Raw genomic sequence first — 16,045 nt, 5'->3', positions numbered from 1 at the left:
GGACAGAGTTTCAGTTTTGTAAGAGGAACAAAGTTCTAGAAACAGATGCCGGTAACCGTTGTACAACAACACGAAGGTACTTAATACTATCGAGCGGTATCCCTAAAAAGGGTTAAGATGTAAAGTTTGTTATTTGCATTTTACAATTTTCTAAAAAGAAGTTTTAAGTCAGCCCTCCTGGCTCTAGTCCCACTGTGGGGGGCTTTCCCTGTGCCCCTCTGCTGACGAGGAGTGAGGCCCCGCCTGTCCCCCCATGTGTGATAGGCTCAGCACCTGCAGACTCCTTGCCTGGGCCTCCCTGGTTGGTCCCCATCCTCCGCCCAGGCTCCAGACTGGGATGAGCACACCCCAGCCATGGCTGCTTCTCTGACGCCCAACCCCAGGCAGGCCTCCCGAAACCCACCCCGAGGCCTCCCTCCTTTCTCCCTGCTGTGGTCTACGCCCAGGCTCCCCTGATCCAGACCCAATTTCTAGCTTTTAATATAATTTTTTGTTTTTACTGCTTTTATTGTGGGGAAATGTACGTAACACAAAATTCGACCAGTTTAAGCATTCTGAGTGTCCAGTTCAGTGACATGAAATAGGTCCATATTACTGTGCAACCCTCACCTCCATCCTTCTCCAGAACTTTCTCAGCTTCCCAAACTGAAACTCTGTCCCCAGCCCCCCAACTCCTAGGCCCTGGTGCCCACTCTTTTCCTTCCTGTCCCTATGCATCTGCCTCATCTAGGTCCCCATGTAAGGGGAATCCTGGAGTGTATGTCCTTCCAGGGATGGCTGATTTCTTTCCACATCATGGCCCCCAGGCTCCTCCGTGCTGTTCTCAGAATTTCTCCCCTTCTTTTCAAATAAAAAAAAAAAAAATGGGGAGGGGAGCACCTGGGTGGCTCAGTGGGTTAAAGCCTCTGCCTTCGGCTCAGGTCATGATCCCAGGGTCCTGGGATCGAGCCCCACATCGGGCTCTCTGCTAGGCGGGGAGCCTGCTTCCCTTCCTCTCTCTCTCTCTGCCTTTCTCTGCCTACTTGCGATCTCTCTGTCAAATAAATAAATCTTTTTTAAAAAATTTTTTTTTAATCGTGGTAAAAAACCCAGAACAAAATTTGCCATCTTAACCACTTTCAAGAGCGTAGTTCAGGGGCGTTAGCTGAGTTGACATTGTTGTACAATTTGAATTCCACTTCTTTTCCAGCCTGAATAATGTCCCACTGAGAGAGGCCCTTTTACAAAGGGTTCCCGGGGCGGGCGCTCGGCCCGAACAGGAGAGACACGAGCACCGAGCCAGGAGTCCCAGGACCTCTGCCACCCCAGGGGTAGCCTGGCACAACATGCTCAGACTCTGAGCTGCTTCTGCCTGTGTCAAGGTCAAGATGGGTTCAGACAGGTGCCGTGAATGATAGAGTGCATCCAGGTTGGAGAGGGCAACACGGGCGAGGGCTGACCCTTGAGAGGGAGCTGGGAGTCTACTCCTGGAAAGACAGGAGCAGCCCCTGCTGGGGGTTCCAGAACACTCCCAGCAGCCGAACTCCAGCTCGGAGTCTGGCACCGGGAAGCCCTTCTGGACCCATTCACTCAAAAGAGCCTCAGAACAGCCCCCGTACTAATGGCCCCATTTCCAGATCGACCGCATCACCGTCACCATCACTAAGAACACCAAGCCTGCGGGGGCACCTGCGGGGCTCAGTGGGTGAAGCATCTGTTTCCGGCTTAGGTCAGGATCCTGGGGGTCCTGGGATCGAGCCCCGCATCAGGCTCCCTGCTCAGCGGGGAGCCTGCTCTTCTCCCTCCCCCTCAAATAAATAAATAAAATCTTAAAAAAAAAAAAAAAAAAAGAACACCGAGCTCAGCCCGTGTGCCAGGCTTACTCTGAACATTTCACTTGCATGAACTCATCTCACCCTCACACAACTGACCTGATGCTCCCTGTTTCCCAGATGAGGAAGCAGGCTCAGCGATGCCAGGCCACCTGCCCACTGTCACCCAGGGGAGGCAGAATTTAAATCTGAGCCTACTCCAAACCCTGCTCCTCGACACGGAATCGTGTAGAGTCTCGGCTGGGTGACGGGGTGCTGCTAGAATGAGCCAGCCCCCCAGACACCCCATTTGCAGGGCCACTGCCCCATGACCATTCTGGAAAGCGGATCCGCCAAGGGACCCAGAGGGACCATTCCCCAGGCCCCTCTCCCACCTGACGTACCTCGATACCAGATGACCCGGGGTGGGGGCACCCCGGACACGTCACACACCAGTACGGCCTCGTCCCCAACAGCAGCCAGCACCACCGCGTTCACCGCAGAGATGGACGGCGGGTCTGCGTGGGAACAGATGGGGAACTTGGGACCCGCCCACAGACTCCCTAGAGCAACAGTGCAGACTTTCCCGGGGGGAGGGGTGAGGACAGAGAAGGAGCTGCACCCCCTGCCTTCTTCCCCACCCCTCTACCAGTCAGCGACCGTCACCCAGAAAGATCTGGCCACTGTTGCTTTCTTAGAAGTTTCTGACCCAGGACCTCAAATGAAAGCCAGTCATTCCTGGAACCAACCCACCCTACACACATTTTTCTCATTGAATTTGCCATAAAAGCCAAAATGTGGGGCATCTGGGTGGCTCAGTTGGTTAAGTGGCTGCCTTCAGCTCAGGTCATGATCTCAGGGTCCCGGGATTGAGCCTCATGTCCATAGGGCTCTCTGCTCAGAGGGGAGTCTGTTTCTCCCTCTCCCTCTGCCCCTCCCCCTGCTTGTGTGCTCTCTCCCTCACTCTTAAATAAATAAATAAGATCTTAATTTAAAAAAAAAAAAAAAGGAAGCTGAAACCCTACAAAGTCCTAAAATCCCCTACATGGGCTGCCCATCCCTCCCTGTCTCTGCCCCCAACTCCCTCCCACTCTCTCCATACCAGCCTTCTCCCAACCTCTTGAGGACCCCAGACTCATCCTGACCTCAAGGCCTTTGCCTCACCGGGTCCCTCTGCCTGGAACACTTTCCCATCCCTGTTTCGGCCCTGTGCTCCCACAGCACCCTCCGAAAGTACCATTATCTGCTTGCACGCTTCTTCTGTGCCCCCCCCCCCGCCACCGTTAGAATATGAGCTCCCCCCAGGCAGAGACCATGTACTCCCTGCTGTATCCCCAGGGCCTGGCACACAGTAGGTGCTCAGTAAGTATTTGTGGGTGGGAAGGAGGGAAGGAGAGAAAGAGGTTCTCCTGAGATTCCCGGGGCCCAGGTACCTGTATAGTAGAGGGTGACCGTCTCCTCGTCTGTGCCGACCTCGTTCACAGCCAGGCAGCTGTAATTCCCAGCATCCTCTGGGGCCACATCTGGAATGATCAGGGTTCCCCGGGCATCCACTCGGACTCTGGAGTCAGGCCATAAAGCAACATGTTCAACGGCCAAGGGACTGATCAGTTCCGGTCACATGAGGACTACCTCAGTCATCATCAATAACAATTAATAGAGTCACTAGTGATTGCCATTTTATACTTGGTTTTATACTGCTTGCTCTGGGCCTGGCTCTGTGCTTGGAGCTTTACATAGATTGTGCTTTTGAATTCATGAGGGTAAAGCGACTTGTCCACCGTCACACAGCCTGGACAGTGGGGGCAGGACTCAAGCACCGGTCTGCTGGATTCTGGGACTGTAGCTCCTGACCCCTGAGCTCATACTGAGGCGTCGCTATGTTTCCAAAGTGATCTTGCTCCCGAGTCTCAAATGACCCCAGAAAGAAGGCAGGGCAAACACTACCCTCTCCCCGCACCACCTCCCCACGGCCATCACCCCATTTACAGGCAGAAAGATGGAGCCCCAGAGGTGTCCCCTGGGAGTCATCGTTCACCTGCTCCTAGTCCCAGAGCGCCTGGCTCTGGGCTTCTTACCTGCTGTCCTCTTGCAGAGCACGACCCTCTCGGCTCCAAGAGATGTGGGGCGGGGGGTACCCAGAGGCCGAGCAGCTGATGCTCACCTCCATACCCTGGGAGAAGTGCTGGGACCGGGTATGGATGCTGACCTGTGGGGCCCCTGTGGTATAAAGAATGGACAGGTGGGGGAGAGCCTGTCAGGGCAGCCATGCCGCTCCGGGTGCCCAGCCCCGGTCTCCTCTCCATCCCCAAAGTCATAGTTGGGCCAGATGTAGGAAGCAAAGGCCCCAAAGGGGTGTCCAGGGAGTGGCTTTCCTGGGAACTTGGGCTGGCCAGGCAAGCCACCCAGGCCACACGAGGTGAATTTCCTGATGCCCCTGAGAGAGCCTCAAGCTCCCTGGGGCTCCGCTCCAGGCTGAGCGTCTTGGAGAGGCTTGGACAGATAGGCAGATGCCAGGGCTGGGGACAACTCTCATCGCCAGTGACCCTGAGTGAACCCAAGCCCTGCCTGTGTGCTGGCCCCAAACTTAGGTTCTGTTCACAGTACAACAGGCTTGTTAGACTCAAACAGACCCCACGAGGCCAACTCACCTAGAAAAGGTAAACAGCCCCTTCCCATGTCAGGGACAAGACACAGCAAATATATATGGCTAGACGTGGCCCCAGACTCCTTCTCAACACACTCTAGGCAACCGACCAGGAGTTGTTGGCACCAGAGAGAACAGTTGTCCCATTAGGCTCATTTTCACGTTTGGGGAAATAGCGGCCCAGAGAGAGGGATCTGCGTACGCCCTGGGCAGACCCGAGGTGACCTCTGGGTCCTAAACCTCCCAGATGGGTGCTCTTCCTACTGTCTCCCCTGACCCCATCTGGCCAGTGCCCCCCAGCCCCCTGCCAAGTTCATCTGATCCCTGGACTTCTAGAAGTTTCCCAGATTCCATCCCTGCCTTAACATACTGGCAGGAGGAGGAATCGAGGTGCTCCACGGCCCGAGAAACCAACAGGACACAATGAAATCGGCTTGGCCTACAGCAGTAGAAACTTAGGTTAGATATTAGGATGAACTTTTCAGCAGGGAGAACCACCAAACTTATGCTTGGAGACTATAGAATCCTCTTTCTCTGAAAGCTCAGAAGACACTCACAGGACTAATGTTGCCTGCCAGACGTGATGCCTGGGCAGAGGCACGGATGGGTGGGCTCTTGGGAGAAGCAGTAGGCCGTGTGTTAAACTGGAAGGACAGACAGAAGGCAGAGCCTCACCTCGCACCAGGAGCCAGACGGACGCCCTGCCGACCCCATTGGCGTTGCTGGCCAGGCACTGGTACCGCCCACCATCACTGAGACTGATGTTGCTGACTTTCAGGGACAGGTCGGCCAGCTGGGTGACTCTGCCCGTCGAGGCCGACAGGACCCGCCAGTCCCGGATCCACGTCAGGTTGTAGGGGACATCACTCAGGACCTGGCAGGACAGGATGGCGGTCTCCCCGGGGGACACGGTGATGTTGGGGGCAGGGACTAGCTGCGGCGGGGGATCTGAAGGGATAAAAACAGGAAAACAAGAGGGGGCTGACACAGAGAGGGGCCCATCCTGCGGGTGTCGGGGGCGTCCTGACTCCAGAGTCCCGCACGGGATCCTTGAGGACACATCAGGCTGCAGAGCAGCAGAGGGACCATCTGCTCGCCATCCCGGACCAGCGCCGCCGGCGGAGGGCGCACTCCCCCCATGTCCCCTGACGTCCCCACCACCATCACACACACACGACAGGACAATCAAGGGCAACACGTGGCCAGCTCTTCACCACTCTTCTCAGCCGTGAGCCCGTGACTCCACCCTGGGGAGGACAGCCCGGGAGACCACCCTCGAGAGGGACACGGTGATGAACACCGAGCTATTCTCTCTGCAGATCGCAGGGGATTCCTAACAGCCAAATGTACAACCGAGGCCACAGCCCCCAAAGAGGCAAGGGCTAAGAAGACCACTATCTTGACAAGAAAAAGGGGTTAAGTGATGAGGCCAGAGACTGTGTAAGCAGGGGCTCGCAGGGAAAGAGCTGGATCTGCACAAGTTACACATGCTAATGGCCTGCTGTCACCAAAGAGCACGTGAACTTGACAGCCCCGAAAAACGATACCGTAGAAACCAGCCAGAAATAATATTCTGGGGCAAATGAGAAAATCTGACTGCAGCCAAATTAAATAGCATTAAGGTATTATCATTCGTTTTATTAGGTGTGATCATAAAATTTTTATTATATGGGAAAATGTACTTTCAAAAAAAAAAGAGAGACAGAGAGATAAATACCGAAATGTCAGGATTCCCTACAATTTAGTTTAAAATAGTTTAGCCAGAGAGCGAGAAAGCAAATATGGCAAAATTTTAGTGATTAGTAAGTCTAAGGAATGGGTGTGTGCGTTTCCTTACACTGTTCCCTTTTCCTGTCCTTATCATTTATAAAAAGTGAAACCGTGGGGTGCCTGGGTGGCTCAGCAGGTTAAGTAGCCGACTTGATTTCCGCTCAGGTCATGATCCCAGGATCATGAGATCGATCCCACGCGGGGAGTCTGCTTGGGATTCTCTCTCTCTGCCTCCCTCTGCCCCTCCCCCCTCCTCAAATAAATAAGTCTTTAAATTTTTAAAAAAATAATTAAAAATGTAAAAGTAAAACTGTTAATTCATTCCATAGAAGCATGTTTGCAGACACATTGTATCATTAGATGATAAAAAAAAAAATCAGGTTGTCCTATGTGTGTGTAATACATATGTATAGTTACTATTCTAGTTTTCTTAAAATGCACACATAGATAAAGGTCTTAAAGGAAGTAAGTTAAAATGCTATGGGGGACGCTGGGTGGCTCAGTCACTCAAGTGTCCGACTCTTGATTTCAGCTCAGGTTGTGATCTCAGGGGTGTGAGATCGAGCCCTGCTTCAGGCTCTGAGCCCATGGGGGAGTCTGCTTGGGATTCTCTCTCTCCCTCTGCCCCTCCCTCCCCATGCCACATGTACGTGCTCTCTCTTTTTTTCTCTAAAATAAATAAATAAATCTTTTTTAAAAAATGTTATGGAGGGTGTTTCCAGAATAAGACCAGAGCTTATCTGGATCTTCTTTTGCCTGTCTGTACTCCCCCCGTCTTCCTGCAAGGAGCATGGCGAGTCTGTGTGAGATTAGAGGCTACAGACTGGCTAATCTTTCCACGTTCCTTGGGCTCCTTTTCTTCCCTTCACGGCAGTTTAGATTCCCAGTTTATTTATTTATTTTTAAAGATTTTATTTATTTATTTGACAGACAGAGATCACAAGTAGGCAGAGACAGGCAGAGAGAGAGAGAGGAAAGGAAGCAGTCTCTCTGCTGAGCAGAGAGCCCAACGCGGGGCTCAATCCCAGGACCCTGAGATCATGACCTGAGCCAAAGGCAGAGGCTTAACATACTGAGCCACCCAGGCGCCCCTAGATTCCCGATTTGTAAAACAGAGCTGATTTCATTTCTAGATGGCCTGTGGCATCTCCAACCTTCCTGAGCTGGATGGTGCCATCCTGGCAGGACCCTGGAGGCATTAAGGGAGGGAATTTCCAGATGGACGGTGGCCCCTGGAAGGGCCAAGGGGAGGAGGGCATGACCCTAGCCTGGCTGCTCAGCCTCCCTCCATCTGAGATCAGCAGGCCACTCCTGGGTGACAGCCCAAATGGGGCTCCAGGAGGCAGGTGGCTGTGTGGGCAGCAGACTCTGGGGGATGGACAGTTCCTAGCAGCTGGCTGGCATGCTCCCCCACAGATGGAGACACCCTGGGGGAAACCCTAGAGGGAAAAATCAGGAAGGGGGTGGGGAGGGGACACAAGGATGGGCGGGAAGGACAGACCTGTGACAACAATCTGGGCCTTTGCTCGTCCGGTCCCAGCCCTGCTGATGGCCGTGCACTCATATGTCCCTTCCTCGGTCTTGGAGGCCCGTGGGATCTCCCAGCTGCTGTTTCCCGACACCCTGAAACCACAGAACAGCTGGAGACACACAATCCCGCTGACCACAGCCAGGGACCCCCAGCCTCATCCGGTCCCTAAACCCTGCCCAGAGGGGACAAATCCTCTTGGAGGCTTGGTAGGAAGAGTCAGACTACCAAGAGCATGTAAATTTTACAACATGCTGTGTGACTTGGAGCAGGTCCCTTTCCCTCTCTGAGCGTGACTTTCTTGTCCATGATGGGGAGGGTCTCCGAGGGTCCTTCCTGCCCTGCCCGCGTGGAGCCAGGCCCTGCACGGGATGAGTGTTCCAGAAGCCGAAGAGGCCCACAGCTTCTTCACAGGGTGATGACCCAGCAGTGGTGGGAGCTTTGGGGACCACGTTCCCCCATTCCGGGCCAAGCTGCGAGCTGCCCGGGAGGACACTATGACTGAGACCAAGGTCCTTCTCCTGCCACCCACCCTCAGACCCCCAGGTCTGGGGACACCAGCGACCAGCACCCACTCACTGAAAGTGCCTTTCCTCGCCCAGTCTGGCTCCGTCCCGCCGCAGCTGCAGCCGGAAGGGCAGGGTGCTGTGCACAGAGCAGGAGACCAGCAGGGGCTGGTGCAGGTAGCCACGGATCCTCGGGGGCATGCTGACCATGGGGGCACCTGCAGGTAAGGCCCAGCAGTCAGGGTCCCTCCCTGCCACCCCCTACAGCCCACCCTCATCAGCGATGCTGAGATGCCGGGATGAGCCAGGATTCCATCCCTGGCCCTGCCATCTGGAGGGCACCAAGAACTGGTTGCTTTGCCCCTGCTAGCTCAGTTTCCACCTCTATAAAATGGGCTTAATCCTGGTACCGACATCTCCGTGCTGTCCGAAGAGTTGGTGAGAGGCAGGGCGTGTGCACAGGGCATGGCCAGCCCCCGCAGGAGGAGCTCCTGTGGTGTCTGTGGTTTGTGAGAGGACCAGCCAAGATGGACCGGCCTGCGCCCCCGCCTTCTCTGCTGTCCAGGATGCAGATGTCGGACCAGTCCCGAGATCTGACGAAATGCTCCCCAGACTGGGCTCTCCACACTTCCAGACCTCTCATCTGTCTGGAGGGTCAGTCTCACCAAGGATGTTGGAAGAAAGCCTTTTCATTTATTTAAAAATAAGCAAAGCTGGAACATGGCTGTGAACGCAAAGTTCACACACATTTTTAAGATAAAATAAGACTTCAATGAAATCTCAGTTACTGATGAGCCCCGTGGGGCCCCCGGGAGACACCCTCCTCCGCCTATCCCTGATCTTGGGGTGACATGTTCTCCCCCATGGCTAGTGGAATCGCTTCAGTGGGAAGGTCTGAGAACACCCCCGCAGGGTCAGCGACTGCTGTCAGGGCCTCACTGGGGGATCGCGGGCGTAGGCTCAACTCTCATCCTGCCCTCCCCCTCCGCATCCCCACCAGAGATGCTCCGTGGGTGAGACAATGCACCAGACGTCCTCCGAGCCCAGAGCTGGGGGTGGGCGGGCGGCGGGTGACATCATGCTGCAGGCTCCCTGCCACATCCCAGGGGAGAGGGATGTCGGACCATCCAGCCACGTCCTCAGCTGTGTGCAGAGCAAGTCACCGCTCACCCACACACACTGGGGCCTCTGCAAGGCCAGCTCAGGCTCTGTCTTCCATGAGCTCCATGAGCTCCATGAGCCCAGGAAGCACCACCCACCCATGTCTCTAAACCCAGAACCTCCTGCTCAAGGCCAAACTCACAGCCTCCCAGACCTAGAAGGTGGGGAAAGAAGTAAAACTTCAAGTCACTTCCCTTCTCCCTGCCCTGCGCGTGCACACACACACACACACACACACACACACACACACACTTTCATCTAGAGTGGAAATGAAGACCTAAATCCAGAGCTAAATTCCAAACCCTTGGTTCCTCTGAAAGACCAGGGGAGAGAGAAACAGAAGTTGCTTTGCCCCTGCTGAAACTCCTTCCTGAAAATTCCTCCTTGGGCTTCTAAAAGCCAAGGGAGGAGGAGCCCAGGGACCACAGCAGGGGATGGGAGGCCAGGAGGCTGAGAGAAGGGGGTCCCAGGCCCCCCCACCATGTCCCACTTGGCCTCTCAAAGTCCTGCGCCTCACCATGGGCACCTTCGTGCCCTCCCTGCACCCCTACTTGAAGTAGATAGAGGATTTTGCTCCTTGTCCAGAGATCCCCAGCGAAGAAGATGTTGGGTGTCAATGACCTCCATCTCTGTGAGCTCCCCCCGGCCACTGCCATGGGAAAGGGGGGAGTGATCAGGAGAAGGGAACAAAACCCAATGGGGAAGCTGTTGGGCAGTGAACTCAGATTCCCCAAGCCAGGACCAGAGGCAGAGCTGGAGAGCCAAAGACTCAGCCCTGTGCTCTGGAAGCTTCTGACCTAGATGGGAGATCTCAGGGACACAAGGAAACAAGCAAGAAGCCACACATGACTGAAGATAGGACCATAAAATGACCTGTGCCCACAATGACATGAGACTAACAGCAGCTGTCACATGTGGGGGGCCCTGGGCCACGATGCCCACATCCTGGGCACAGCCTCAGGGCACCCAAGAGATGTCTTGCTTTGTGCATTAGCTTATGGAACCCTCGGGGAAACCCTGTGAGATGGGTAGCCTCAGCTGCTTCATCTGTAAAATGGGGCCACACCTCAGAAGTATTGTAAGACTCCGTGAGCTACTACATGGCAGGTGCTTGGCTCAGGATTGTCCCGTGAGAAGCACTCAAGATGGTGACTGGTATTATCAGGATTATGATTACACAAGAGCACACCCACACTCACTGCCCTGCCCCTCGCTGTGCCTACAGAGCCTAGCACCACGACAGACACAAAATGAATGCTAGATGAGTATCTGGATGGAGGCACGCATGCATGAGCAGCGGGGGAGGGTGGATATTTGGATGGACAGATGCATGGACGAGTAAGGGGATAGATGGATGAACGGATGGATGGATGGAGGGAGGTTTGGATCCAGAGTGGATGGATGTCTGAGTGGGTCAACAGAGGATGGCCTTGTACTAACTCCTTGACCTGATAGCCGCATCTGAAGCCACTCAGTTCCGAGCACGTCGCATGGCAGAGCGTGCCACTCATAGAAGTTTAATGAACATTTCCTCATTCATCTAATCAGGGAAGGCTTCCGGGAAGAAATGGGTCTCCAAGGGAGCCAGGGAGCTGGGAGTGGTAAAAGCCGATCACTCACCTGGGGCCACCCCACTGTAGGAAACTCCAGACACACGGAGCAAGGGATTCCCCTCGTGGTCTTTGCCCTTCACCTTGAGGTAGAAGCGCTCCTGGGGGGCCTGGAAGGGCGGTCCGCCCCACAGCTGATACGTGGATCCGTTGGAGAGGGGCCGCGTGGGCAGAGTCAGGAGGGGCTTCCCGGAGCTGCGCGAGAGCTCCACCGAGTCCAGGTGGCCGGGTGCCTGCAGGCCCGTGGAGTTGATCACCAAGGAGATGGGCACCCCTGCGGAGGGAAGGGTGAGGAAGAAGATCCTGGCATCTGTACTGGCTCCGTGATCCTCCCCAAGCAGGGGCCCTCGGTCCACAGTCAGGGACCCAGCCTACTTGGCCCTCCTACCGCCCGCTCACCTGTTCCTTGTGCCAACTAATGCTGGGGGTGGATAAACAGAGGGGGCCTGCTACTGTCCGTGGTCCTGAAATGCCCCGTCCATCCAGGCCTCGGCTGCCCACGGCTGCATCACCTCCTGTCTGCAGACTCGGGCATTTCTCTCCACCCTCCCCTCCCCAAGTAACTCTGGGGCCGGCTGTCATCAGGCAGGCTCTGGGACCAGCCTATGTGGAGACACCTTCGAGTCTGGGAACTCCAGCTCCTGCCCGTCCTTTCCCCTCTGTTTAGCTTTCCTTTGATTTTTCTTTCTGACTTATTAGAAATGGACTTTTCACATTATTCCAGAAAACACAGAATTGGAGTTGGGCTTCATAATTCCCTCAGCTGATTTGGGAATGTCGCTCGGGTCTTTCCCTTTTCACAGTTATTAATTTTTTTTCCTTAGAGATCATAAACCAGGAGACAGAGGGTGTGGTTGGTATGATCCCAACAAATGCCTTAAAATCTTTGAAGAAACATGGAACAATCTGGAAAGGGCATTTAAATCTGGAAGTCCAGATTCCTTTGAAAAAGGATGCGTGTCCGTGCTGGGCCCCAACCCCACTGCAGCAGCAATCAGCCAAGGGCATGCTCCCGGGGGTGGGAACCCCCACTTGCCGACGCCCCTGCACTGAGGCCAAATGCCAACTGCTCTTTATCATTTGCAATTGCCCTGCTGTTGCTCTCTCCCCCCTTTTTTTAAAAAATTATCTTGGACCCACATCTTTCTCTAAAGCAGAAACCCAAGAAGGTCACCTGTGCCCCCCCCCCCCACTGGGGAACAACCCTAGGGACCCTTCAGTTTTCAAGCACTGCATTTAGGATTTCTTTTCTCTCCTGACTCTAGAAGTTCCCCTGCCTCTCCCCCTTCCTGCTACTGGGGAAAACAAGCACTAAATAAGCAAGCAGCCCCCTTTCACTTTGAAGATCTGACTGCTGGTCCTGGCACAGAACCAACCAGGGCTGACAAGGATGACAAGGGTTAGAGGAATTGCACACTCTACAGCTCTAAGGCTCTGGCAGCTACCGCCTTGGTCCCCAGTCAGTGACCCGGAGTTAGCCTGACCTGGTCTAGGTCCCTCCCCATCTCCCTTCTGATCTGGTCCCAGCAAAATCCTCTGAAGGGCCCCATGGTGAGGGACCACAATTCCCAACTATAAGCTGGGACCCCTGATCTGGCCACCAGATGGTGGTTTCTGGCATAGAGTTCTGGCAACCAGAGCCAAAAACCTCTGCCTGCTCTAGAGCCCAGCCTTCTCCAGATGGAACCATGCTGGGGCACACAGGCAACCCCAGATCCCAGTGGGTGCCTTCTAACCAGAAAATGGACCTTGAGCCTCCAACTCCAACATCTTCCTAGGCTCCCAAACCCCACCAGCCTGCACAGGACCCACTCTAGCCACACACTCATGGCCTGTCTCCCAAGGCTCCCCCACTTCCCAGAAAGCATCACCCCCTGGGTCAGGAGCACTGTACCTTGCAGGGGCCACTCGATAGTGTGGTTGAGGTCCAGAGAGGGCTGGGTGGAGAAGCCGGCCCGGAAGTTGATGTTGCTGACACCTGTGATCCTCACTGAATGGCGACCACTGCTGTAGACCTAGCAAGACCCAGACCCCATCCCCAGGGCACCTGACTCCTGTTCCAGGGCAGAAGGTGGCCACCCTGACCTGGTGCCGACTGCTGGAATTCTCCCCACTTTGCAGACACAAAAGGCAACTTCCCTGCTCCCTGGGGGCCCAGCGCTATGCTCTCTAAATGCAGAAGAGGCCAAGCTGTGGCACTGTCCTGAGCGGGACTCTTGAAGCTGCTCTGCCTTTCCAGCTGCCCCCCCGACACACTCACAGCCCTGTCTGTCCCCTGCATGTCTAATCTCTGCCTTGCCTTCTCTACTGGCATTAGAGCTCTTGGCTCAAAAATGCTCAGAGTTTGAAGGGCAGGGCCAATGTTGCCCCTTCACCTGTAGCATCTACACCTAGCCCAGGGCCTGGCATCTGGGAGGTGCTCCATAAGGGTTTGCTTAACCAGCAGGAGCTCACATCCTTCCGAGGCAGCAGCCTGTCCCATGCCAGGACCCTCTGCCAGGAGCCCAGCCTAGCCCCAGTCCCTGGCCTCCAGCACCTTACAGATGAGAACATCCCAGACATGTTCCTCTAAGCCATCCTTCCCCCCAAGGTCACCCTTGTTTCTTTTGTTCATTCTTCATAGGGTAGGTTTCTGAAACTCAAGCTGGCTTAGTCACCCACCTCTGCACACTCAAGCTGTTTCTCCAACTCTTTCTTAAAAGTTCCCTAACTAACCCCAAACCACTCTACTTCCTCTCACTGTTGCAAAGCAGAACACTTCTCCTCTGTTCTTGACCCTCTGCTTCTATTGATATGTCCACGTCACCACCCATGCTCCAACCCACAGCTCCCCAGGGCCCCAGGCTCCCCAGGACAGGCAGGAGGGAGACAGGGTCCCAGCTTGGTGAAACCAGCCTCCCTCCCCCTGGGAATAAGGGCCCCTTACCTTGATGGACCACAGCCCAGGATGCTCAGGCTTAAAGGCCACAACCTTGGCGGAGTCAGGGATGTTGAGAAGCACATTGAGGCCCTCATCCTTCTGTAGGATCCTCCCTGTGGAACCCCCAAGGAGTTCTCAGTCCCTGATCCTTTCCTGGTGGTGACAGAAGCCCCATCCTGTCCCCAGGAGCCCAGGGCCCTCCAAACGCCAGCCTCAGGCTTCCCAGAATAACTGACAAGAGACCTTTGGTGGTGTTTGGTCCTTCATCTCATTGTGCACTCCACCCTCGTCCACCCCCACATCAGGGTTGGACACCTCTAGACCTGGGAACCATGACATACTTGGAGCACTGTGAGGCCGGGTGGCCAGGTCCAAATCACACTGACACTGGGTGACCTGAACAAGTCACTCCACCTTCCAGAGCCACAGCTTCTCATCTCAGTGGACTGCCACTAATTCTTGCCCTGACTGACCTGCTAGGCCACTGTAGGGATCCACTGAGAGAACAGAGGGAAGACCGCACATGAGCCTCGAGTCTCAGGGTCTGTGGTTATCTTCCTTCCCCTCACCTGGCCGCTAACGGCCTCCCTGCTTCCTCACCCACCACAGGCACCCTCTCTGCCCTCCACGTGGCTTCCCCCACCCTCCTTGTTCCCAGAGCCTTGTGTCCAAACCCCCTGCCACCCCGGGTCTCTCTCTTTGTCCCATCCTGGACTCCTAGCTCAGTCTCGGGGTCAAAGAAGAGGCCAGCACTAGGGTGCACATACCCAGGGGGTCGCGGACTTCAATCTGGGGCCCCGGACCGCTCAGGGAGATGGTGACCTCCTTCAGGCTGGGGTCAAAGGGAATCTTCCACATGTGCTCGCCCTCCTCCTTGTGGTCCGTGGACAGCAGGTGCACCTTGGTGGCCTGGACTGCAGACTCTACCCACTTCAGCACCTGGGAAGCAGGCATAAGAAGCGGATGCTGGCAGGTGTCTGTGGTCTTATTTAGAACTGACCCACCGGAGATAGGTCTCTAATAGGTTCCTGGCAGAATCCAGTCCCCCACCTGGGTTTGAGGCAGCATATAGGCTTTCCAGGTCACCCAAGGCCACCCCACTCCCACTGCCCTACACCAGGCCAATTCATACTTCATTACCCTCCTGGCCTATGGGCTGGGAGCTGTGAAACCTGGATTGAGGCTACTTGGAAGGAAGGGCTAATCTCAGTGGCACCCATTACTTCCTCCAGAAAGCCTTCCTGATGCCTCCTACACACAGATGAACCTTGTGATCCAGACTCTCCCCCAGAACCATGTAATTCACCATCACCCCAAGAGAAATCAGACCACCCTCCTGCCAGGGTGCCATGTTCTCTAAGCAGGACTGAGGGGATCTGCTGCAAAGATAGAGTCTTCTCCTGATCTGTGTCACGGCATTGAGAAATCTTCAATCCTTAAACCTTAAAATTGCAGATTCATTCTAAAATCTTAAGTGTTTTGGGCAGGTCCCAATGAAAAGCAGATAAGAGGTGAGGACGCCCCCTCCAGACTAGCAGATCACCTAGGTGCACTTTTAAAGTATGATTTGGGGGGGATCCTCAAAATCCCTCAAAGACCACCCCCCAGGAGTACACAGACCCCATGTCAGCAACACTGGGGCTAGTCTCAGATCTCTCACTGAGCACAAAATTACAGAGTTTCTCCCAATCCTCACCATTGCCTTCAAGACCACATGTTCTGTCCTGGGTTTTAGGCAGTTGTCCAACAGGTCAGTTTGCCCTGACTCTCCCCATGCTCGCATGGGTTGGACCCTCAGGGTTGAACCCCCATGCCTCCCGAGGCAGTGCCCACCACACATGCTGCTCTCTTGCAGAAATGACCCGCTCCCTCCTGCTTAGGTTCATGCCTGTCTCCCCTCTTGGCCTGGAAGCCCCATGACGGCAGGGACCCTCTGCTATGGCCCGAACTCAGTGGCTGGCATGGAGAGGGTGTTCAGGAAGCTTCTGTTCACTGTGTGTGATATGGCAGGGCACACAGCTCCTGAACGGGGGCATCAGATCACAGACCCCTCACTCTGTTCCACCCCCAAGCCCGCCTTGCGATCACCACGCCTCCCAGTTTCCCATTAGAA

The 16,045-nt window shown here is 55.0% G+C and overlaps 1 protein-coding gene across 1 annotated transcript in view; it reads right to left on the bottom strand.

Annotated features, from left to right (window-relative positions):
- Positions 1-16,045, bottom strand: part of LOC111146187 (hemicentin 2) — a 145,678-nt gene that overhangs the window by 103,189 nt on the left and 26,444 nt on the right. The window contains exons 5-14 of the mRNA XM_022501624.1: positions 14,700-14,871; positions 13,939-14,045; positions 12,907-13,027; positions 11,023-11,286; positions 8,315-8,459; positions 7,709-7,830; positions 5,113-5,385; positions 3,869-4,010; positions 3,224-3,351; positions 2,195-2,308 (exon numbers count right to left, since the gene is read on the bottom strand). Of these exons, the coding sequence (XP_022357332.1) occupies positions 2,195-2,308; positions 3,224-3,351; positions 3,869-4,010; positions 5,113-5,385; positions 7,709-7,830; positions 8,315-8,459; positions 11,023-11,286; positions 12,907-13,027; positions 13,939-14,045; positions 14,700-14,871 (1,588 nt within the window). The remainder of the gene's footprint in view (positions 1-2,194; positions 2,309-3,223; positions 3,352-3,868; positions 4,011-5,112; positions 5,386-7,708; positions 7,831-8,314; positions 8,460-11,022; positions 11,287-12,906; positions 13,028-13,938; positions 14,046-14,699; positions 14,872-16,045) is intronic.

This window comes from Enhydra lutris, unplaced genomic scaffold (genome assembly GCF_002288905.1).
Source record: "Enhydra lutris kenyoni isolate GAN:26980312 unplaced genomic scaffold, ASM228890v2 scaffoldscaffold13, whole genome shotgun sequence".
Taxonomy (NCBI): Eukaryota; Metazoa; Chordata; class Mammalia; order Carnivora; family Mustelidae; genus Enhydra; species Enhydra lutris.
The sequence above is the reverse complement of the archived record's forward strand: the minus strand, read 5'-3'. Positions and strand labels throughout refer to the sequence as shown.